At 51.0% G+C, this 24,423-nt stretch overlaps 1 protein-coding gene across 1 annotated transcript in view; it reads right to left on the bottom strand.

Annotated features, from left to right (window-relative positions):
* The window catches only part of STK10 (serine/threonine kinase 10), a 116,394-nt gene that overhangs the window by 90,777 nt on the left and 1,194 nt on the right, over window positions 1-24,423 (bottom strand). The window contains exon 2 of the mRNA XM_045501468.1: window positions 134-298. Coding sequence (XP_045357424.1) covers window positions 134-298 — 165 coding nt within the window. The remainder of the gene's footprint in view (window positions 1-133; window positions 299-24,423) is intronic.

Genomic DNA, 24,423 nt, shown 5'->3' with positions numbered 1-24,423 from the left:
TACTTCACCTTCTTCTCACCCGGGCCGCGGCCCTCAAAACAGACACTAAGAAAGAGCAGAGCACCTGTGAACCTGGCTAGCTCTGGCCTACCGGACCACAAGGACCAGGAGGGGGCAGGCAGGCGGCCCTTACCCACAGCTTCCCGTCATAGTAGTAGGCTCCCAGGAGCTTCACGATGTAGGGGTGGTCGCAGGTGGCGAGGATGTCGATCTCCACTGTGTAGTCCTCAAGCTCCTCCTCACTCTTGGTCTCAATTACCTTGGCGGCAGCCAAGGCACCCGTCTCCTTGTTCTTGGCCTGTGAAGTGGAGGCAAAGAAGGTCAACAAGGCACATCTGGCAGGAAACCGAGCCCCGGAAGCCGCTCGGACAGCCCTGCGTGAAAACCGGTGTTCGGCGATTCATGCTAATGTTGTTTACGACATACCCACACTATGCGATAAATAAAAATACAAGAATCGCGTATCCCTACAAACACCAACAGGGAAAGATTGCTAAGTTGTGTTCAGTAAGAGATATAAGTCACTGAACAATCAAGTGGTAGGACACTTTTTCTATAACAGTGGAAAAGTGGGGCCCCTGGGTGGCTCAGTCGGTTAAGCATCTGACTCTTGGTTTCGGCTCAGGTCACGATCTCACAGTTCATGGGTTCAAGCCCTACATAGGGCTCTGCGCTGATGGTGTGGAGCCTGCTTGGGATTCTCTCCCTCTCTCTCTCTCTCTCTCTCTCTGCCCCTCCCCCGCTTATGCGGTCTCTCTCTCTCTCTAAATAAATAAACTTAAAAAAATTTAATGGGGGGCGCCTGGGTGGCTTGGTCGGTTAAGTGTCCGACTTCGGCTCAGGTCATGATCTCACGGTCCGTGAGTTCAAGCCCCGCGTCAGATTCTGTGCTGACTGCTCAGAACCTGCAGCTTGTTTCAGATTCTGTGTCTCCCTCTCTCTCTGCCCCTCCCCTGTTCATGCTCTGTCTCTGTCTCAAAAATAAATAAACATTAAAAAATTTAAAAAAAAAAAATTTAATGGAAAACTGCATAAATGCATGGAAAACTCTGGAAACATGCTGCCTGACAGCAGGCTAGGAAGGTGCCTAAAATGGGGAGAATTAAAGGGCACCTTCACTCTCTGTGTGTTGTTTAAAACATTAACAGGCACATTTCATATGTGTATTTGCATATTTCCCACACGTTAAAAGTAAAATGAAAAGAGGTTTTAAGTCCCCACCAAGTGCAGTGCAAGTGCTTCCCAGATGCATCTCCCCGGTATAACAACGGTTTATTTGATGAAAAACAGGGAGGGAATTTCACACCTACAAGGATGGCTAAAAAATTTTTTTTTCTGAGAGAGAGACAGAGAGCATGAGCCCGGGGGGGGGCGGAGAGGGAGAGAGAGAACGAACCCCAAGCAGGCTCCATGCTCAGTGCGGAGCCCAAAGCAGGGCTCGACCCCATGGCCCTGAGACTACGACCTGAGCCTAAATCAAGAGTCAGACACTCAACCAACTGAGCTATCCAGGTGCCCCTGTAATTTTCTGAAACACGAAAAATAGGGGCACCTGGCTGGCTCAGTCGGTAGAGCATGCGACTCTTGATCTCAGGGTTGTGAGTTCGAGCCCCACATGAGGTATAGGGATTACTTAAAAATCAAATCTAAAAGAAAAAGAAAGCAAGAAAAGAAGCGTTGGTGAGACTGTGGAAACATTGGAACCTCTGCGCATTGTTCGTGGGAAGGTAAAATGGTGCACCTACCACGGAAAACAGTTTGGGGGTTTCTCAAAAGGTTAAACACAGAACCACCGTGGCCCGGCAGTTCCACTCCTGGGGAGAGATACAAAAGAACTCACAGCAGGGATCCGAGCAGGTATCTGTCCACCCATGTTCACGGCAGCACTACCCACTGACGTCAAAAGGTGCAAACAAGCCACATGTCCATCAGCAGATGAATGGACAAACAAAAAAGTGGAATATACACTCAGTGGAATGTTATTTGGCCTTAAAAAGGAAGGAAATCCTTCTTTTCTTTCTTTCTTTCTTTTTTTTTTTCTTTTGTCTGGGAAACTGTATTTCTCCTATCCTGAACGAAAGCCTCGCTGGATAGAAAAAGGAAGGAAATTCTGATGCGTGCTAGAACAGGACGAACTTCATGCTCGATGAAAAAAGCCAAGTCACAAAAGAACAAATATCGTATGATCCCACTTATGTGAGATACCTACACGAGTGAAATTCAGAGACAGGACGTATAATCGAGGCCACCAGGGCAAATGGAGAGTTAGTGTTTAACGGGCACCGAGTTTCGGTTTGGGATGACGAAGAGGTTCTGGAAAGGGACGGGGCGGGGGGGGGGGGGGGGGGGGGAAGGTTGTACAACACTGTGAACGTACGTAATGCCAATGAATTGTGCACTTAGGGCTAAAAATGGTCAGTTTCAGGTTATACATATTTTACCACAATTTTAAGAACTGAGAGCAAGAGAGAAAGAACCAGGCAAACAGTGCAAGCTACCACACCCACGGGGAGCTGGTATCCAGGAAAAGGGAACAGAACCCACACACCCTCAAGTGGCCCCGTGACCCTCAAGGGCCGCTGGGAGCATTCACCCACTGTGCTGCATGGGCTCGGGTGTTTTAAGAGAACACACTTGGGGCGCCTGGGTGGCTCAGTCGGTTAAGCAGCCGACTTCAGCTCAGGTCATGATCTCACGGTCCGTGAGTTCGAGCCCCGCGTCGGGCTCTGTGCTGACAGCTCAGAGCCTGATGGCTGTTTCAGATTCTGTGTCTCCCTCTCTCTGACCCTCCCCTGTTCATGCTCTGTCTCTCCCTGTCTCAAAAATAAATTAAAAAAAAAAAAAAAAGTTAAAAAAAATTAAAAAAAAAAAAAAAAAAGAGAGCACACTTTCCAACAACACAGGCCCAGGAAGCAGGCCACTCGTCTGGAGCCCTTGAATAGCCATCTGTGGGGAAGCACACGGGAAACGGGCTCTTCTGGACTCCATGAGCAGCCCTGGTGGTCTCCACTGTGGTGGCTTCCTGAGGACAGTATCACACAACACCCTCACCTCCTAGGACAACTCTGATCGGCCCCACGACGTGGTGGTGGATGGCCCAGATGCTCCTGCATGCCTGGCACCCCCAAGGATGACAATGAGCATTAGCATCACCTCACATGACACCGCAGTACCCAGCACCTCAGTGTCCCCATTCTAGAGGCTTGGAGAGGGGACATGGCTGGAACTAGGATAGTGGCACCAGACTTTGAACCTGGGTCCTCTAACTTCCAAGACCCTGTGCACTTTCCACTGCTGTACAAGGTCTCTGATCGTCTCCAGAACTCAGAAGCCCTAAGACCAGACGCCCACAGACACCTACAAGAGAGCTCCCAGGCCAGCCCCGCACAGGGTACCCTCCCCGCAGAGACAGAGTGGCCTCAAGGTCCAGCCAGAGACCCACCCCTCTACTGCCAGTGACTAGAGGGCATGCTTATGGAGGGTGGGGTAACTGCGAGGGGGCGGCAAACCCCACCAGGGAACCTTGTAGAAGGGAGTGATGCCAATGGGCCATTTTTGAGCTCATGTGCAAATTTATTCTCCATGTGAGTAACTGTTTCTGTTAACAGAGCTGCAAAATCCCCAGGGCCCCACGCAGTGATGACAATGGTCTCCCATTGATCAAGGTCACTAGTCTACACTCCAGCATGTGCTAACTCATTTATCTCTTCAAGCACCCCCCAATGCTGGTGCTCTTACTATCTTATGCACAGACGAGGAGACTGAGCAGAGTCCCCAACACAGGTGAGGTGACAGGGCCGGTCTGGACGCCTGCTTCGGCAGGGACACCCTTCCTCCACACAGTCCCTTCCTCATGAGGCCCAGGAGCCAAGTGTGGGGGGAAGGGGCGGGGAGACAGAATTTCCCAGGGGGCCATAACCCAGTGTCAGTCCTTGTGCTAGAACCCACCTGCTCACTCGCCCCACCTGAGTGGGGGCCGCTCCTATAAACTCAGTCGTGAAAGCTTGTTGAGAACACCCGAGAAACTCACGATTTCAGCCATTGGGCGCTTGTGCTCTGGTGCTCACTCACGCGGGCACACACTCACTCCCTTTCTCACACCTGACTGTGTACCTGCCCTTTCATTTCCGGTAAGGCTGATTTTTAAGTGCCCGCAAGAGGACCATCAAAGCACCCTTTCACATTGTACACCACTCTCGCTCCCCCTCCTCTCCAGACCCAGAAGAGGAGGTAAGGCCTGCTCTGCTCCTTTACCAGAAGGAAGGTCGGAAAGCTCAGCGGGGTGGCCAGAGGTGGGGCCCGGGTGAGCACGGCAACCACCTTGACCATGCTCTCCCAGCCCCCCAGCCAGAGCAGCACAGGGGAGAACTGAGCAGGGCAAAAGCCACTCCCTCAGTCACTCACCCTGCACTCCTGAGAGATGGTCAAGGAGGCTGCATGGCACCTCTTCCCGGGTTTCCTTACCAGTATTTTCTCCCAGGAGTGAGGGAGGCCCAGGCAGGGACCGTTTTCCGTGAGCGCACAAAACCTGCCTTGCCCGTCACCCTGAAAGCAGCATTGACCACAGGGCTGGGCCTCCAGCCGGGTGCCAGGGTCAACACCGAGGAACACCCGCTGCCCAGCACCTCGCTCGGATTACAGAGACCAGAGCCTGCCAGAAAGGGGTTAGCTGGCAGCAGTCGTGGTGCATAAAGTGACTTCGCCAAAATTAAATTCTTTACAAGTCTGGTTGAGGCAGCAATCTACTCACCTCCGTGCCAGAAGACGTAATAATGGCTGATGATAAAAACAGCTAACACTGCCTGTGCGCTCACCGTGTGCCAGGACGGGCCTTAAATGGAATCTCTCATTTCATCCTCCATCCAGCCCTTGGAGATAAGTATTAGTAACCCCAACTTACAGATGAGAAAACAGAGATTGAGAGAGGCATGGTGATTTGCCTCAGGTCACACAGCAAGCGGGGAGTGGAAGCAGATCCAAATGCAGGCCCACCTTGCTCAAAGAGCCTAAACTCCAAGTCTCTTCCCAACCAGCCCTCCCTGGGGGGCACCCTGCTCCGCCTGCCATCGCTGAAGATAAACCACTATAGACCACAACTGATAACATGCTTGGCAGCTAAGTACTAAAAAAACCAAACTTTAATCCGCCCACATGCCATTAAGGCAGCCCATTTCCCAGTTTAGCAGACTTAAGGCTCAAAGGCGTACCAGGACCCACCCCGTCCAGTGTTCTCTTGACTACACTAGGCTGCCAGAAATCAGCTTAGTCCCTGTTCGTTCATTCAACCATTATTTACTGAGCTCATGTTCTAGGGGAGGTCCTTTTCTAGCGAACAAGACAGTTTCTGCTAGAAGGAGCACTGGTAATAGAAATCACGGCCCTCTCATGACATCTCACCCTACCTGATTTTTCTTCGGGGAGCTAACCCGCCCTCATTCCCAGTCCCTAAAATGCACTGGAGCAGAATCCGCCTCCAACTCTAGAAGTGGGTGGGTGACTCATACTGGTCGATCAGAACATGAATGGCTCAGGGAGAAGAATGTGATCACGTCAGCCAATGAGATGCAACCTCGGAACAATAGCAGAGATGGCTCAGATAACCCCAAACCCCACTTTAAGCTAGCCTCCAGCATAAACATTTCATGAAAATGAAACTGGCTGAAGCAATAGAGCCTAGAGAGGGCACAAGAGGACACTGCTTGATCCCCTCAATTAATTTTTATACCCGGGAGGTACTATGAAGAGCCTCATTTTATGTGTAAGAAAATTCATGCTCAGAGAGGTAAAGCCACTTGCTCAAGAACACACAGCAGATAAACAACAGGGCTGGGAGTTGAATTCAGGTCTATGTGGCTTCCGTGTCCACGCTCTTGACCTCTTTACCAGTGGTCAAATTCTGCAAAGGTCCTGTCTGGGCCCCAGTTTCCTCCCTGTACAGTAGCAGGGTGGGGAAATGATGCCCAAGCTCTCTTCATGGTCTGATGTGTAGGGCATCTTGTGAGAGTGGGTAGGTCCTGGAAAGCTATGGGTGGTCCAATCGGATGGGGCACCTGTGGGAGTTGACAGTCAAGGAGTCGCATAAAGAACAAGTGGCTGTCTGTGGCCTCTGACGTCCATCTCTCCCACTGGCTGAGGCAAGGCTGGGGTCCAGCAAAGGGTGGGGGAGCCCCCGCCCAGCCCTCTGCTGCTGGCTGGCAGTGACTAACGCCTCAGCCCACACCCTTGAGAGCAGACACACAGTGGCCACTTGTGTTTACTGGCCCAGGCACCTTGGCGGGAACAATCTTCCCCCTTGTGCGGCTCAGGCGCCCAGCCTGGAGGAGGTGGGGACAACCCTCCCAGCAGGGAGCCCTGCCCCACCCAAGGGGCCCGGCCAGGCCAGGCCAGTCCTGTCCGGTCCACTCAGGGGCCGGGGGCTTCCTGAAAGTCCATCACAAAGCAGCAGCTGAGGGGGACAACCCCCAGCCCACCCCGTCCCTCCCAGCTGCCGGCTGATCACAGTGTCTGGTGTCCCTCCCTCCTCCCCCAGGGAAAGAGCTGATATCACAGAACTCAGAGACGAGAATGTTAGCCACCACTCCTAAATCCCAACTCCCCCGTGCCCTCTGCGGATGAGGAAACAAAAGTGAATGCAGTGACCTGGGTCCAGTCTGGGACAGTTGCAGATTCACAACCCTCCTTTCCCTTGGCAACTGCCCCTCCCTCTTGGTGCAAGGGATTCACGGGGGGCTGAGCCCACCTGGCCCCAGTGCTCAGCGCAGGCCTAGCCACGCATTCCTGGCCCTCTCGGTCACCGCCAGCGCTTCAGACTTGCACAAGTGACCCAAGGCAGGCCAACAGGGTTGTACCTGGGTGGTTTGGGGGTTGTTTGGGGGTTTTCGGTAAAGTTCTTCGGTAAAGAAGCTCTTTCTTTCTCTGGGGTTGCTAAACGGGTAGAATGGAAGAGTCTGGAGGGTTTTATAGCCCACATGGCCATTCCTCCAGAGACCCTGCCTGAGGATGAAGCCATGACAAAGGAAGCAGGGCCTACAAATGGAGGAGGGCAGATGCTGAGGTCCGCGGACACCTGGAGACAGCTGTTCCTGAAGACAGGGTCTGCCCTTAGACTTTTCAGTCTCTTCTGGACTTCTGTCATCTGCCACCAAAAAGTAAGTAGGTTTGCCATCTCTGGGGGTATTCCAGCAGAGAACAGGTATCTGTGGAGGTACTTCACCACATACCACACGTGTAACAAGGGCCACCTTCAAAAGGGCCACCAAGACCTACAAAGTGATCTTCACTGAGGCCCCTCCGAGGACCTAACTGATAACCCAGGACACAAAGCCCCAAGTGGAAAACATGGTTACTAACAGGCCACAGACAACAGAAACCAGGGGATACTTCCGCCCCCAAAACCCTCCTCCAAAAAAGCAGAGATTTATAATTATTGAATTAACAAAAACAAGGAATGACAACTTCCAGGACTGGTGACAAAGAGGGTGGTAAAATGGGTATACTCATTACTGACAAAAAATACAGATTCATTTTCTTTTTAATGTTTATTTTTGAGAGAATGTGAGCAGGGGAGGGGCAGAGAGAGAGAATGGGACAGAAGATCTGAAGCGGGGTTCCGTATGGCCAGCAGCAAGCCCGACGCAGGGCTGGAACTCACAAACTGCACGATCGTGACCTGAGCCGAAGTCGGATAACCGACTGGCGTCCAGATCCAATCCTCCAAAGACAAAAGCCAGCAATAGGTTTTAAAATCCTTAACTATATCTTTTAAGCCTATCAGCCCTCATTCCTAAGAAAGTAAGGCCAGGAAATTATTTAAATAAAGACAACAAAAGAAATGTACTAGGAGCATGGTCACCATAGTCCATAACAATGGCAAAAAAACCCAGAAAGAACCTAAATGTTCAACAGTAAGACAGTGGTCAAATTAACTCAGTGGGATATTAAGCAACCCTTTAAGATGATAACTAGAAAAACAATATAGTAATGCGAAAAAATAATTAAGCCATAATAGTATGCCAACAAAGCAGGCTAATAAAATGGGGCTAAGCGAGAACTTTGGGGAGATCGTTGCACCTACGAATCAGGAGAACCTGAAAACACAGCATAAGGAATACAAGCCGCTTGTAAAAGTTAATTTCCCTCAATGGCATCTGACAATTATCCACAGGGGTCCCAGCAAGGACAGTGGAGGATGGTGCCCTACAAGTAACCATTTTATCTTGACCTCGTCTTGAATGTATCCAGGCATGGTCACCCTCGTCCTCTCAGGAACCCACTTGAGCTGCGCTGTCCAATATGGCAGCTACCAGCCACACTGAAGAGAGGAGAAACAATGTTCCTATCACTGGAAAAAGTTCTAGGAAGCAGCTTTGAACATAAGGCTGAACCTGGCAGAAAATACTTTCTCCTAAAGGTGAGGGAGCATCTGAAACTCACTCCCATGTTCCAGACCCAGCCTCAGAAACATGTATTTCTTTGTCGAGGAGGAAACAAAGGTCTCAAGTGCAAAGAGTGGGTAGAACCTCAGGTGGTGATCGTTAGGGAGTCCGGTCTCCTAGCAACCTGGCCGGAAGGCAGGCGTGAAGGAAGGCTCCCAGCTGACCTGTCAGATGAACAGCCTAGGCATGTGGGTCAGAGCCAGAGAATGGAGTAGACAAGGCTAAAGGTTTCTATTTTCCCCGCCCTCTGGATTCTGGATGGCTGTGCCAGGCATGTGTCAAACATGGGTCAGGCCGCTGGAACCAAGAACGAGCCTGGTCTGTGTCCTACGATACACAGCTGTGGTGTCCCTGCCCGAAAACATTTTATCTTTGTGTGGTGAGGTCTGTTACCAATCACGGGAAAGGCTTCCACTCTATTATGGAGGGAGGAAATCTGGCCCCACAAGGTCACAGCAGGACGGGCCACGTGCAAGGGAAGGGGCCCAACATAAATCCAAGCAGGGTGGCCTGAGGGCACCAGACACAGAGCCAGTGTGGCCTTGGGTTCAGATTCCACTAACACCCCTGGCTGGCAGGCATGAGTCAGTCGAGGAGGGGAGTCTGTGTTCCACAGCCCAGCCTTCCGGACACTTGGGTCTTGTGGGCCTCGGGAAGAAGGCCGGCCAAGACCTCCTGAGATCTCTTGAGGGGGGATAAGCATCCCCTCACCAGTATCCGGCATAGGTCCACGAGGTAGGCTGCTGTTCTGTCTGCCCCTGTTAAGAAAAAATGAAGGCCCTGTCCCAGGTCAGGCGGCTAGGAAGTGCGGTCAGGACTCGACGCAGGCCCAGCCTTCTGCCCAGTGCTTTTCCCCTTCAGGAGCCCCCCAGAGGAAGTATCTCCAGGGGTTCCCACCCAGTTTCTACGTGTGCCCATCCTCCTTCCCCTTCTCTTCCTTCACTCCCTTCAGCCAGAAACCCGTTGGGGGCAAACTTCAATGGCTCCCTGCTGCTGATGCAAAGCTCAAACTCCCCGGCCTGGGACACGGAGCCCGGGTGATTTACCCCTTCTACTTTTCTGGGAGTCCAGTACTCCTCCACATGCACCCCCTGCTATGGCCAGTGCCCTCCTGCTTCCTACTTCCACGCGTTTCTTCCCCCCGCTGGAGTGCCTTCCCCATACGTGTGTTTATCCCACAAAGTCTAACTCCACAGCCTGTTCCCTGAAGTGCTCTCAGAACCCCAACTCCCCTACTACCATTTCACACCTTAGTAGGGCTTTCTTCACAGACCTCCTGGTACCCCAGGCATTGGTGTTCCAAGATTCTCTCTCTGACTTCGTTGTGAGCTCTGAAAGGCTAAGCCCATGTCTAATTCATTCTAGTCCACCCTGCAGAGCCTCGCACAGAATATCTAGTGGATAGGAGTCTGGGAGGCTGAGTAAATGGGAAGATGAGAGAATGGGTAGGCAGATGGGCAGGTGGGTAGTGGACGGGGAGCTGGATGGACAGGTGCATGAAAAGGAGGGTGGGTGGATGGGTTAGTGGAAGAGAGGGAGGGACAGAGGGCTACATGGAAGGATGGGCATATGGCAGGATGGACGGACAGGAGAGTGAGCAAGCAGGACTACGAACGGGTGGATGGGAGAACAGGTGTGTGTGAGACAGGAAGAAAGGAATGAAAAGTATGACTAGACAGTAAACAATCATCAAATCTTTTTTTCCAAAAGGCAATAGAGCCTGTTTTTTTTTTTTTAAGTTTATTTATTTGAGAGAGAGAGAGAGAGCTTGCACGCGTGCATACGCACACATGAGCAAGCAGGGGAGGGGCAGAGAGAGAGGGAGAGAGAATCCCAAGCAGACTCTGTGCTGTCGGTGCAGAGCCTGATGCGGGGCTCAAACTCACAAACCCTGAGATCATGACCTGAGCCGAAATCAAGAGTCAGATGCTTGACTGAGCCACCCAGGCACCCTCAGCTACACTGTTGGCTTCTGTGAACACCAGACTCTCTCCTTCCCTTAATATTGTAGCCAAGAAAGTTTTTTCTACAGGCACCTACCCTACTCCATTCCACCCAGGTCCCCATCTTGGCAAACTTAGAAATGGGCAAATTTCCATCAAATGATTTGTGGAATGGAAAAAGCACAGAAGCTGGGTTCAAATCCCGACTCTACTACTTACCAGCTAAGCGCCCTTCAGGAAGGCAAGGAACCAGACTTTAGTTTCCCGGCAGAGATGTGGACAATTCCAGAGACACACGAGAAAGTTTATAAACCACCATGGGTTAGTGGCTTAACTACTGGCTGTTACGTTCCTCACTTAGGACCGTGTATGTTTCACTTTCAAAAGCCTAAAAGCATGTTTAGCTTGTTCACCAATATATCTGCCACCATGTTCAGCCATAGTACACACTACGTATTTTTAAGTTATGGGTGGATGGCTGAATTGGCATTTGTATCGCCGTGCAAAAAAAGAAACGATGCCCTCCGCCTAAGGATGGAATGGAAGTGACAAGAAGTCCCTTTTCTCCTCAACGTATTTATATTCCTGAATCTCTAGCTGTTCTCTGGTTTTGAAAGCTGTCTCCTCTCTACCTTGGGGAAGCCCAAGCCTCTGACTGAGCAGGATATACACACTTACTGAGTCCTGCCAAGTGGAGAGAAACCACTTCCCTATCAATAATCGCTGGGCCAAGTTTCAGCTCAGGACGAACGAGAGTGCCAAGTTTCAGAACAAGTGACACTTAAGGATGGCAAAGATTGTGCAGCACAAAGCAGAGGAGTGGTATGGCTTCCAAAGACGGCCATTTAATACTCTCTCCCAGGGGGTGGGGGGGGTGGGAAGAGACGTCTGGCGAGCCATCCTGACACAGCAGGGAACGCCTGAGCCTCCAAATCCTTCTGGGCTAGCAAATAAAAAAACAAAACCCAACAGGATTAGCCTAAAAGATGTCGCACCGTGGCCTTGACAGAAAACCCGGGCAAGCTGTCCAACTAGGCCAGGGATGTGGGAGCCTTCAGATCTCAGCTCTTCAGAAGCGATGGGGATCCAACCTCACCTAGTGCTGATAAAGGAGGTGAGAAAGGTGATGTAGAGACACTGCTCCCACCTCTCCCAAGCCCCCTGGAGCCAGGGGATGGCCCGCAGAGGAATGGGTGCTGAGTCACAGCAGGAGGGTGGCCCAGGGTCAAGAGCAGAGAGGAGGGAGGGAAGAAAGAAGGAAGCACCTTTCTCCAGGGCTGCCTTAGTCGGTTGAGCATCCAACTCTTGATTTCAGCCCAGGTCATGATCTCACAGTTTGTGAGTTCGAGCCCCTGCTTGGGATTCTCAATCTCTCTCTCTCTCTCTCTCTCTCTGCTCCCCCCCAAAAATAAACATTAAAAAACAAAAGAGTCTTCAAAATGTATTATTACAAAGAAGACAATCAAACCACCCATAATCCCTTGAGCAGACCTAGAGGGTATCACGCTAAGTGAAACAAAATGAGATGGAAAGACAAACACCTTATGATTTCACTTTTATAAGGAATCTAAAAAACACACAAATGAACCAACAGACAGACACTTAAATACAGAGAACTGGTTGTTGCCAGAGGGGAGGTGGGTGGGGGATGGTGAAATAAAGGGGATTAAGAGGTACAAACGTCCAGTTATAAAATAAGTCATGGAGATAAAAATTACAGTATAGGGGATGTAGTCAATGATATTGTGATAATGTTGTTTGGGGACAGATGGCAACCGCTGACCGTGGTGAGCACGGAGTTTTACACTGAACTACTGAATCGTTACATGGTCCACGTAATAGAACACTGTGCATTAATTATACTTCAGTTAAAGAAAAACACCCATAATCCCAGAGAAAACTGCCTGCAGCACTTTGTAGCACCTCTTGCCTGTGCCTGCTGTGGCTGAACCCACCCTAACATTTCCCAGCTGTGTGACCCCAGGGGACTTATGTGGCCTCTCTGTCCCTCACTCTCCTCCTTTTGCTAAGCAGTTCCTGCCTCGCGGGCTGTTGTGGGCATTCATTGAGCTAATTAATATGTGACCGACGCTCGGGGCAGGGCTGGCCCGAAGTGAGCACCCCACAAATGTTTGTTCACTATTCTCTCTCTCCACGGATATGTTCTCCCATACCTTATAAAAGTGGGGTTAAACTGTACACACTGATTTGTCATTTTCACTTCACTGACCAGTATGCTCGTGTATTGTACGCGGGGACAGTCATGCCATTTAACAAGGCGTCATGATCGGCCCTGTGGATCACAGGACACTCTGCCGCGGCATCAGCTCCAATAGCTGCAGACTGCTCTGCTAAAGGGCAAGGCCATGACGGGTCGGACATATGGTCAGGCCACTCCACGCCGTCACATGGTGCTGCATCCAGGGGCCCGAGACTCCATCACGAGATGCCAGACAAGCTCTCCAAATGGCTGGGCCGCTTCAGGCCTCATGGTCGTGCAGGCTGACAGCCCTCCTCCCCACGCCCTGGCTGACACGAGATGTAATAAATATGTGAAGCGAGGCGCAGGCCAGTCCTGCTGTATCCTGGCTGCGTGTCCTTGGGTACTGGCCTCGTAAGACTGCAGGTGTTAAAGACACAGACCTGTCGAATCACCACGAGATGAAACTAGTGCCATTAATTATACATTACATCACATACACGTGAATTATACTTCAGTTAAAAAAAAAAAAAAAACAAAAAAAACACCGATACTCCCAGAAAAACTGCCGTGAGCATTTGGGAATACCTCCTGCCGGTATTCCATGGTGCGGGACAAGAACTACGTCCCACTTGTGAGAGGAACGGTATTATCCCCATTTTGCAGAAAAGGACACCGAGGCTCAAAGGGGTAACGTCACTCGCCTAAAGTCACACAGCAAAAAGACGACAATGGCCGAGCCGGGACTCCTGCACCACCAAGTAGGAGCCTCGGAGGCGGGGCTCCCCTAGGAGGTGGGAGGTGCGCCACAGGCCTTCTGAGGTTCACCTTGTCGGCCTCAGACGGTCTACAGACAGAGCAGTGCCTCGGCCAGAGCCGGCACCGGTTCCTCATTACTGTAGGCACCAGTCCCCGGCTCCCTCCTTGGCCAACAGAAGCAGCAGTGGGTTTCCTGTCACCTCAAAGCGGGGTGGGGGTGGAGGGCACTCGAGGGAGGAGGAGGCTTGAATAAGAGCCAGGGGACCAGAGCCCGCGAAGCGGCAAAACAAAGGTAGAAAGAATCTCCAGGCCAAACAGGGAAGCAGGCCAGCTCCGATGGGGTCATTGCCTCAGGGTGACAAAGCCAGCTTTGATGGTGGCAACAGCCTCAGGGGCCAAGAATTGGGCCTGGGCTCCCAGACAGAACAGGCCGGAGCTTTCCAGGAAGGAGGGCAAAGGCAGGCGTGCCCTCTGGGGCATGAATGTTGCTCTTTCACCACCCAGAGCGGCCACCCTGGACCCAACGGAGCAGGCAGGGAGCGAACTTCCCAAAGGCCGGGTGGAGCCTCTTTATCACGTTCTTGGGCAGGAGAGCAAGAAGCTTCCGGCTGACCCCCGGGAACCCGAAACACCAACTTCTATGTAAGAAGCAGCCTCCTGCATGACCAGAAAGGGGAGGCGGACCAGGGGCCTCCAGGGACTCTGCCTGCCAACCCTCAGGAGCCAGGTGTGCTGGTCAACCAGCAGGAATAATCATCAGCACCACAACGGCATTTACTTCTCCCTCCATTCTGAGCACTATGGATGGTAAGGACTGGCCAGGTCTCCATCTTCTATTAAGTTTTCTAAGGGAAGCGCTATCTCGATCCTCATTCTACAGCTCAAGATGCTGAGGCTCAGAGAGGTGAGGCGACTTTCCCAAAGTCACACAGCAAGGAGGCAGGGAAACTAGGAGAAAGCTCAGCAGGGACCCCTGTGCCTACACTCATTAGCACAGTGCTGGGCCTGCCTACAGAGAAGAAGCTAGGGCTAGCATTTACTCATTCGTTGTTCATTCACACAGGAGAAATTAACTAAGCATCTGCTATGAGCATCTACTACGTTGGCCACAAAAAAAAATGGAGAACTCCCTGCCTGCGGGGACCTTACATCTTCCAGAGAGGAAAGAAAAATAAACAAGTCAACACGCAAAAGAAACCCAGTCTGTGGCTGGAGCTCCGAAAGAAATCAGCAGGGAACTGTCACCATGGCCAGGGAGGGGTAGTCAGAGCAGGCCTGTGAAGGGACGTGTCAATCGAGACCCAGAGGATGAGAAGGAGCCCTGGTTGCACAGAGTAGCGGGAAGAGAGTGGGAGGCAGAGAGAGCAGCAAGTGCAAAGGTCCTGAGACAGAAAAGGGATGTCCTTCCTTCAACTCCTCTCAGTGGCCCCTCCCCCACCGGACAGAGGCTGGCTACAGTTAACGCTTTAGTCACTAGCACAGTGGTTAATCCTCTGGAGTCTCAGGGCCTCAATTCTGGTTCTGGTATTGCCCGTTAGTGAGAAAACAAAATAAGCAAGCTATGGGGAAAGGAAGGAAAAAAAAAAAAGTGTAGCAAAGGGGAAAGCAGAGAGAAAGGGGAAGAGAGAAAAGAGTGAGTGAAGAGGAAGGTGAGTGCAGGGGAGGAGGGAGAAGGGGGGTGGGGAGAAAGGAGAAGGGAGGAAGAAGCTCTTCGGAGTAACATGCCTCCCTACCCTGCTGGCAGCACTCAGGGGCACCCAGAACCTTAGGATGCTGTGGCACCAGCACGCCCACACCCACCAGAGCCCCAGGAGGAGGCCAGGAGCACCCAGCTTCCCCCACCACTTCCTCTGTGAGCCTGAGCCCTGCCTACACTAGTCACCACTTCCTCTGCATGTGAGAGGCCACCGCCCCCATCTCGGGGCCCAGACCCAGCTAAGGTTGAGCCAGGCCTAGGGAGGAGGGTCACGTCGCTGGGCACAGAAACGCCAAGGCCACAAGCAGACACCACACTGAGGTGGCCTGGGAATCTCTCCTCACACTAAGCCCCCTCGTCTTTCCCTCCATAGTGTACAAGTAGAAAAGGCTTAGGCTCCTAGCCAGAGACATCTAGGTTCAAGTCCCAGCCTTGCCACGGAGAAGCGGTGTGAGCCGAAGCAAGTCCATCCAGGTACCTCTCTGGGCCTCTGCTTCGTCAGGTGCGGAGAGAGGATGCTAACTAACCCTTGCCCTTCCCGAGGTTGGCAGAAGCATCAACGATGAACAGATAAGAAGAGCACCTCCCCACTCATTTATCTTGTTCACCTTGGAACCCACAGTGCCTGGCACACGGGAAGTGCTCAATTAATAATTCCAGTGGCTAACCTGTATTTGAGCTTTTCCAAGGTCCTGGGCCAAGTGGTTTACCACTTGGGTTATTTCACTCTCCAACCACCCTGCAGCAGTACTCCTCCCAGTGCCGTTTTGCAGCTAAAGACACAGAGGCACATGGGTAAGTACTTCTCTCGGGATCACCGCAAGAGGCAGCGAGCCAAGCTCTAACTCCAGAAACTCATCCAAGTTCCTACGCCATCTCTGATCCCGGGCAAATGTGAGTTTCCCTTCCCACCTCATCCTCTCTAACTTCTTGCCTCTTCCTAACTACCATCCCTTGCTCTCTAGAATCTTCCATGCCTCCTGCCCATGGTACAACATCTCATTCTTGGACTGGTTGCCTTCCATCAGTGCTTCTCCCTGGGCTCTGACTTGGGCCCCAACCACAGCTCTGGCCTTTCCTCTTACCCCCACCTGCTCCAGCCAGCAGGGTGTGGCCACTCTGTCCCAGCCTTCACTCATTAATGGCTACCCCGGCCTTGGGCAGCCAGGAACCCTGGCTCTGACATCCCCCAACTCCCCTCCTCTGGTGACCATCCAAAACTAGCTCCACTCTAACACTGCGGGAGGCTGATCTGGTCAGGCCCTGGACACAGGGCAGGCAGGACATTAGCTGAGCTCAAAACCAACACAACCAAATTCCTCAGCTTGGCATTCGAGACCTTCTTGACTGGGCCGCCAAATAGTATTCTTGATCTGGCCCTGCCCTAGCCGGCCCCTCCGGCCATGCCCAGCTCCCAAACCCACTGACCACTGGACTTGAGGCGGCAACAGAAATGTGTAGAGGGGCCCAGGAGGAAGGCACAAGGTGTTGGTAAACGTCAGAGGCCAGATCTGCACTGTACCGAACAGCAGTCACATGTCACCACTGAGCACCTGAAATGTGGCTAGCCCAGACTGAGAGGTGCTGGAAACACAAAACACAAACCGATTGTAAAGACTGAATATGGAATAAGAATATTAAATATCTCTTTTATTCTATATTGATTATATCCTGAAATGATACTTTGGATATATTGGGTTAAATAGAATATACTATTAAACTGGTGGCCACCAGCAAAATAACATAAAAACAGGAAGGGGGACAAAACATAAGAGGCTCCTAAATACAAAGAACAAACTGAGGGTTACTGGAGGGCTTGTGGGTGGGGGGATGGGCTAAATGGGTGATGGGCATTGAGGAGGACACTTGTTGGGACGAGCACTGGGAGTTCTACGTAGGGGATGAATCGCTAGATTCCACTCCTGAAATCAACATTGCCCTATATGCTAACTAACTTGGATGTGAATTGAAAAATAAGAACCAAACAAAAAATTGCTGGCCAATAGACACATGAAAAGACGCTCACCGTCACTGATCATCAGGAAAATGCAAATCAAAACCACAATGATACCACCTCACACTCAGAATGACTAGTATCAAAAACAAGAAACAAGTGTTGGTGAGGGTGTGCAGAAAAAGGGACCCTCATGCACTGCCGGTGGGAAGGCAAACGGCTGAAGCTACTGTGGAAAACAGGACAGAGGTTCCTCAAAAACGTAAAAATAGAAATACCGCACAATCCAGTATTTCTACTACCAGGTATTTACCCACAGAAAGTGAAAACACGAATTCAAAAAGACATATGCACCTCGATGTCTGCTGCAGCATTATTTGCAATAGCCAAGATATGGAAGCAACTCGTGTCCAGTGGTAGAGAGATGGATAAAGAAGACTTTATATGTTACTATTAATCAGCCATAAAAAGAAATGAGATCTTGCCATCTGGGACAACACGGATGGACCCAAAGGGTATAATGCTAAGTGAAGTAAGTCAGAGAAAGACCAGTGCCATATGATTTCACTTATATGTGGAATCTAGGGAAAAAAAGCAAACAAAGCAACCAAAAACAGACTCATAAATACAGAGAACAGATTGGTGGTAGCCAGAGGGAAGGGGGGCTTTTATGTGACACATGATTTCAAAATGCTGGCAATCGCTTCAAATTTGGTTCAGCCACCGTGGGAGCCACACAAATCAGTGTGCAGGCTGGCAACCTCAGGCCTCACTATCTGACCTCTCTCCTGGCCCAGGCTTCCTTCTCTCCAGCTTGCTATCACCACCCCACCTGCCCTGCCTGGTGGAAGCCTTCCCCCTTCTCCACTTTCCCCAGCAGAACCCCCTGTGTCCTCCCCCCACCAAGCAGCAGAGGAGGCTGCTGGCACCACGGAGCACCTCCTCTGAGCCAACTGCTGTGCCCTTCGTGGGGGGTGAGTCCTAGTCTCAGCCCCACTGTACACATGAGAAAACTGAGGCTCAGATCGCACAGCTGCTAAGTGGGACAGCCAGGATTCGAACGCTGGTCCCCCTGGCTGCAAGGCCTGAGTCTCCCATCCTACACTCAGGGACCTGACCCGCAGACACGAACAAATACTGTTTGCCATACTGAATCGAGCCAGTTCACTCCAATGAGGCAGTGGTGCCCTACTAGAGCAATTCTGCCCCCCAGAGAGCATGTGGCAGCGTCTGGAGACATTTCGGGCCGTCACAACTAGGGGGGCCGAGGGGAGGGTGGTGCTGGCCCTGGTGGCACTTCTAACGAGTGGAAGCGAAGGATGCTGCTAACACCCAATAATGCACGGACAGCCCCTACAACAAAGGATTCCTGCCCAAAATGTCAACAGTGCCGAGGTGGCGAGCCCTGGCATAAGAGCCAAGCTACTGTCACCAGCTAGACCCCCAAGACCTGTCCTGTACTGCTCACCCGCTTGTTCCCACAGACCTTTGTCCCACCTTTTTCCTCAGGCTCTTCTTTCCAACTATCTCTTAACTCGGGCAAAAGGCGCGATGGACACAGCATCCTCGAAGGAAATCGAAACTACCCCTCAAGCAAGAAGGACGGCCAGGACAAACTCCGCCGGCCCAGACCCCCCCGGACCATTTTGAGCTCAACCCCCAACCCACACCTGCACAGATGGACCACGGAGGGACCTGTGGAATGACTGACAGTTACCGTTCTCTCGTTAGAAAGCTAAAATCTCCGCCCAAGGAGCACAAGCCTCATTTACGTGACTCAGAATATACTTATCGGTATGTTTCCTCCAGGTACATGCCTGACTTTATGCCGGCTTCTACCTGGTCCCGAGGCTCCCCTTTCTAACTATTCATCCCAACCCTAAATAAAAGGAGCCCATGCACCCTTGCTCTGGGAGTCACGGCTTTGGAAGTTATTCCCCGTGATGTGCTTATTTGCCACAAGTTTTTGCGGGACAACTCCACCTGTACCTGTGACTCACCAAGGAGCGAACTCACGCTGGTTCTGTGTCACTACAAACACGAACGTATTTCTTCCTGGTCCCCAGTTAAACAGCAGTAACTGGCCAGGACCTTCTCTTTGTGATACCAAGAGCATCAACAATAACAAAGTATCTTCCTTTCCCGCCCACTTCCTGGGTGGGGATCAGGAGCTACAAGCACCTTGGCCCTCCTATCCTCTGACTTACCACCTTCATTTACAGACAAGAGCCTGAGGCTCAGAGTGGGAGGTCACTGGCTCAGGTGGAAACCCAGATCTTGCTGACCCTCAAACTTCTTCCCTTAATCACCCTGCTGTACTGCCCTAAGCGGCAGCTGGCACAGGGCTATTTTCTGGGGGCTTTGGGGTGGCGGTCCCTGCGGTTGTCCCCTGGTCTGGGTAACCTCCAGAGGTCAGGGGACCCAGATGGAAGTGAGGGTGGGGATCTGCTTAGCTGTTTAGCTCACATCGCCAGGGCCTGCTCTGGAGCCAGCCAGAAAAGGTCTCAGGGCTAAATCAGCTGCTCAAGAGACACCCCCACCCCCGCCACCCCACCCCGCAAGGTGGGCAACACCCCAGGAAGCTAGGGCCACTTGAGTTTAGGATCGAGCCAGGAACACACTCACAATAGCATGGACTTCTATTTAGAAACACTAGGCTGAGCGGAAATAAGGTTACTGCCTGGGAGCAGATCTCTTTCCGGAGGAGGAGGAGGGGAGGCGCACAGGCCAAGCCCTCGGCAGCCCCGGCAGCCCCAGAGGAAGCGGAAACCGGGCCTTAAAACTAAGGGCAGGAGAGGAGGTGAAAGCATGACTCTGGCCGGGAGGGGCGGAAGGCCTGACAGCTGGCTCCCACCTCACCAAACGTCCCCTTTGTCGGCTTTGTCATCTGAAATCTCAGGGCAGGATATGGCACTTGAAGGGTGAGGGTTAACAATGGCTCTCTGGGTCCAAGGGCACCTGAGGTCCCCAAGGAGGGCAGGCCTTTCCAAGGCCCCAGAGAACTCGAGGACTGGCCCTTGGCGAGAGCAAGGGGCAAAAGGAAGCCTCTACTAACTTCTCTCATTTTCTTTTAAAAATCATCCTCAAATAGGCATACCCTTCAACCCAGTAAAGCCCTTCTGGGAGTCTAGCCTGAAAAAGGATTTAAAACACAAAAAGAACTTTACCAGCAAAACTCATCATCAACGTACAGCTCAGCCATAATGCTCACTTTGGACACGCCAACTCTGTCCCAAGACTACTGATATACTGCGGAACAATTTCATCAAGACGCTTAAATGTGAATTTGCTCACGGGCAGTTTTGTCTGCCAGAAACACTAGGTGAACGCGGAAAACTGCATCCACCCAAACCAAGCTGCAAAGAAATGCCCACCACACACAGGCATGCACCTCAAACATCTGTCAGCGGCCTCTGGGCCACAGCCCTCCACATCTGGGGTCCCACCTAGTGCCGGATTTCAGATAACCCTCCTCCCATGGCTTCACCTGCCCTAACGCACCCACGGCCACAGCACCCGGCAGCTCTTTTTCACCATACGGTGCTATATTTATTGTAGTATGTTTGTATTTCTTATCTGCAAAACTTGTGTACAACTGTACCACGGGGTTCTTAGCTTCCTTTTTTTTTTTTTTTTATGGGCTCCTGCCTCCATTTTTTAAGCACTGCCCTTAGCAGCATGTCTTATAAGGCGTCCATTCTTTCTGATTTTGCACAGCTCCAAAATTTTTAGGAACGCTTATTTACATTACAGCAGAACTGACTATATTATGTACAGTGCTTAACACAGCACACAGCACTTAATAAGCATTTAATCATTTTTTTAAAAATCATTTAATTTAAAAAAAAAAGTTAAATATCCAGTAAGATTAAGAGCAAGGCGGTACTGAGCCATCACAAAAACTATGTAGGAAGCATTTAAAATAATACAGAAAGATGTTTTAGGAACGAAAGACAGTATACAACACTGTAGGTATGTATGATTGTATGATTCCAACCCTGCATTAAAACATTTTTCTCATCATAAAAGCTGATAAAGTCTGTAAGGAAATATATCAAAATGTCAAAAGCAATGGATGGGACTTATTAGGATGGTGTTTTTCTTTTTACCTACAGAAAAAAAAAAAAACGTTCTTTGCAAAATCATAAGGCTTTTAACAGCTCACAAGCAGCATAAGATCAGAACCAAAATAGTTTTTTTTAAGAAGCAGAAAAATGGGGCGCCTGGCTGGTTCAGTCAGTGGAGCATGTGACTCCTGGTGTCAGGGCTGTGAGTTTGAGTCCCACATTGGGGGTAGAGGTTACTTAAAAATAAAATCTTTAAAAAGAAAAAAAAAAAAAAAGCAGAAAAATAATCTCAGACTGCTAAGTCAACTCTTAAAGTTTATTTTTATTTTGAGGGGCGCCTGGGTGGCTGGGTCAGTTGAGCCTCTGACTTCGGCTCAGGTCATAATCTCGAGGTTCATGAGTTTGAGCCCCGTGTCAGGCTCTATGCTGACAGCTCAGAGCCTGGAACCTGCTTCAGATTCTGTGTCTCCCCCTCTCTCTAGACCTCCCCCGCTTACACACACACTCTCACTCTCTCTCTCACTCTCTCTCAAAAATAAACAATTAAAAAAAGAAAAGTTTATTTTTATTTTAAGAGAGAGCATGCACAGGAGAGGGGCAGAGAGAAAAGGAGAGAGAGAGAATCTCAAGCAGGCTCTGGTGTTGTCAGTGGGGAGTCCAACATGAGGCTTGGACTCACAAACCCATAAAATGTGAGATCATGATCTGAGCCAAAACCAAGAGTCTGCCGCTCAACCGAGCCACCCAGGCACCCCCAACCCAACTCTTGATGTTTGCTCACTCTGTGCTCAGCACACGAGTACCATCCGGCCGCCAAAACAGCAACCACAACCTGCTTAAAGGCAGCTTCGTTCTACTCAATAGGATATCAAACACTCCCTTCCCTTTCTACCTTGTCTTCAGAATAAAGATGATTTTTTTAAGAAGAATTTTGAAATGGGGACGCCTGGGTGGCTCAGTTGGCTGGGCAGCCGATTTCGGCTCAGGTCATGATCTCACGGTTCATGGGTTCGAGCCCCACATCAGGCTCTGTGCTGACAGCTCAGAACCTGGAGCCTGCTTCGGATTCTGTGTCTCCCTCTCTCTGTCTGCCCCTCCCCGGCTCATGGTATCTCTCTGTCTCTCAAAACTGAATAAACGTTTAAAAAATAAATTAAGAAAAAAAAAAAATTTTGAAATGATATAAGAAATTTGAAACCATATATATGGTAACATTTGCTTTGTACCTAGTAATAAGCTAGAAATGATTTTCTTTTGAAATCCATTTGCATCCCACAAACATTAGGTGAGAAGGACCCTGACTCCGCCCAAAATTAATCCAACCCTCCTCTCCTGAGGCCAAATGTTGGTTTATCAGGGAGAAGGGGAGCAAAGGGGCTCCCTATCTTGAGACTGCTAATGTTTAGGCTTTGAGCTTCTGCAAGACTCATCAGGAAACCTGTAATCAGTCTTGTCCTGACACGCATCTGACAAATTGGGATCCCTAAGGCGTCATAGGCCAGGGAAGTCCTCGGGAAGGTCTTCACCACGTGGGGAGCCAGGAGAACCTGTTCCTTCTAAGTCAGAAAGATGAGACGGTGCCATTACTTCCCCAGTTCACAGCCAGCTAGTTCCCCGGGCACTGTGTCAAAACGTTAAGTCCTGGGCCCAGCCATAAAACCTAGATGGACCTTCCGGCCTTTGCTGCCACGGCGGCCATGCCAGGGAACAATGAAGTGGGAAAGAGTTATGGTCCCTGACTGGAGTCTTTCGTAAAGCAATACCTGCTTCTACGTCAACGTCAAGGGACCGAGCAAGCAGTACTTCAGAATAGGAAGCCTGGGTGACAGGGATCTCCCATCCAGGATGGGTCTTCCTTAGCTGGTAACTAAGGCAAGTGTTAAACTGAAGCTCAGAGCCCTGGGTTCTAGTCCCTTCTTCTCCCAGGGCCCCAGTATCAGTATCCCCACACACAACATGAGGTCGGGTTAGATCAGCGGGTCACACCCTAAGCCCAAGCAGGTGACCTAATAAATTGTCCAAGAGTATCAGCCATCACACAGCTCTCTTGGCCTAGCTCTCCCTTGTCTTAATTATGAGAAAATCAGGGGTTCTGAGATGGTGTGAGGCAGCTCACAGCTTGGGGAACTAGATTCACTTAAAAAGGGTCCCCTTACTCTGGAGATACCAGGAGACAAAGCATCTTGTGAATCAGATGCACTCCTCTGCATGAAACTTCCAGAGTAGCAAGGGCGTTTTACAGGGCTAAAGCAGGCGGAAATGACAAGTGAAACTGACAAGGGGGAAATCTTAACCAGTATAAAAGCAAAGTTCTGCATTTAGGTTTGAAAGAAAATGATCCATATGGAGCCAGGATACACTGGGAGAGGGGGACAAGACTGCGATTGAAAGCCAGCCCCTAACAGACAAGAAACATCAGTGAGAGCCAACAGTGTGCGCTAAAAACACCAACTGCATCTTCTGGACAAAAAGGATGTGGTAAGCTGACCAAGGGTCCAGCTGCCCTCGTGGTGGTCAGGGCACATCTGGAAGAGCAGGCTCCCACTGGAGAAGGCAGCATGTCCAGGAAGATTGCTGCAAGGCTGAGGGCAGTTTCCTGGGGCCACCAGGAGGAAGACGCAGCTGTGAGAAGGGTAAAGAAGAGATGTGCCAAGTTAAGAATGTGCTGGCTGTCCTCAAAGACAGCAGAGCCCTCAAGCAGAGAAGGGCAGCAAATCAAGGCAGCCAGAAAGCCACGGGTGTGAGTGACACAGAGGCCTGCTTCTCCAACCACAGGACCTCTGCTCCAGTGGGGGTTCCACCCTGTAACAGGAAGTGCGGGCTCTGAGGAGAGGTGGTGAGGTAACAACACAGGCACCCAGCGGGCCTGGATGGCCTCAAAACTGCCCCTAGGCGCAGTGCTTCTCAAACTCAGTGCGCTTAGCAATCACCTGAACATCTTGTTAAAATGCAGGCTCTAATTGAGCAGGGCTGGGGCGGGACCTGCAAGTCTGCATTTCTAACAAGCTCCCAGGTGATGCTAATGCCAGGGACTACACTTTGAGAGCAAGTCCTGAGCAGGTGGGTCTGGAGAAGCCCCCTCTGTGGGCCAGCCTCCTGAAAGGGCAATCCTGGGGTCAGAGTGGGGTACAAGCTAACTGGAGCCCCAAGAACGGTGATGGTGCCTTAGGAAGGAAGACCCCTCCTGGAGTTACACAGCAACTGGGGGATTCTCTCAGTAAAGCTTCAGGGAAAGGAGATGGGGGGCGGGGGGCGCGCGGGCGAGAAGGGTGGAGTCAAGCCCTATGTGTTTGGGTCTCCAGTACAACTCAGCAACTCAGACTTGGTTCACAGGCGCAGGAACCAGACAATGACCTGCTGCAAACGTGT

This window comes from Leopardus geoffroyi, chromosome A1, assembly GCF_018350155.1.
Source record: "Leopardus geoffroyi isolate Oge1 chromosome A1, O.geoffroyi_Oge1_pat1.0, whole genome shotgun sequence".
Taxonomy (NCBI): Eukaryota; Metazoa; Chordata; class Mammalia; order Carnivora; family Felidae; genus Leopardus; species Leopardus geoffroyi.
Note: the sequence above shows the minus strand (reverse complement) of the source record. Positions and strands in the feature narration are given on the sequence as shown.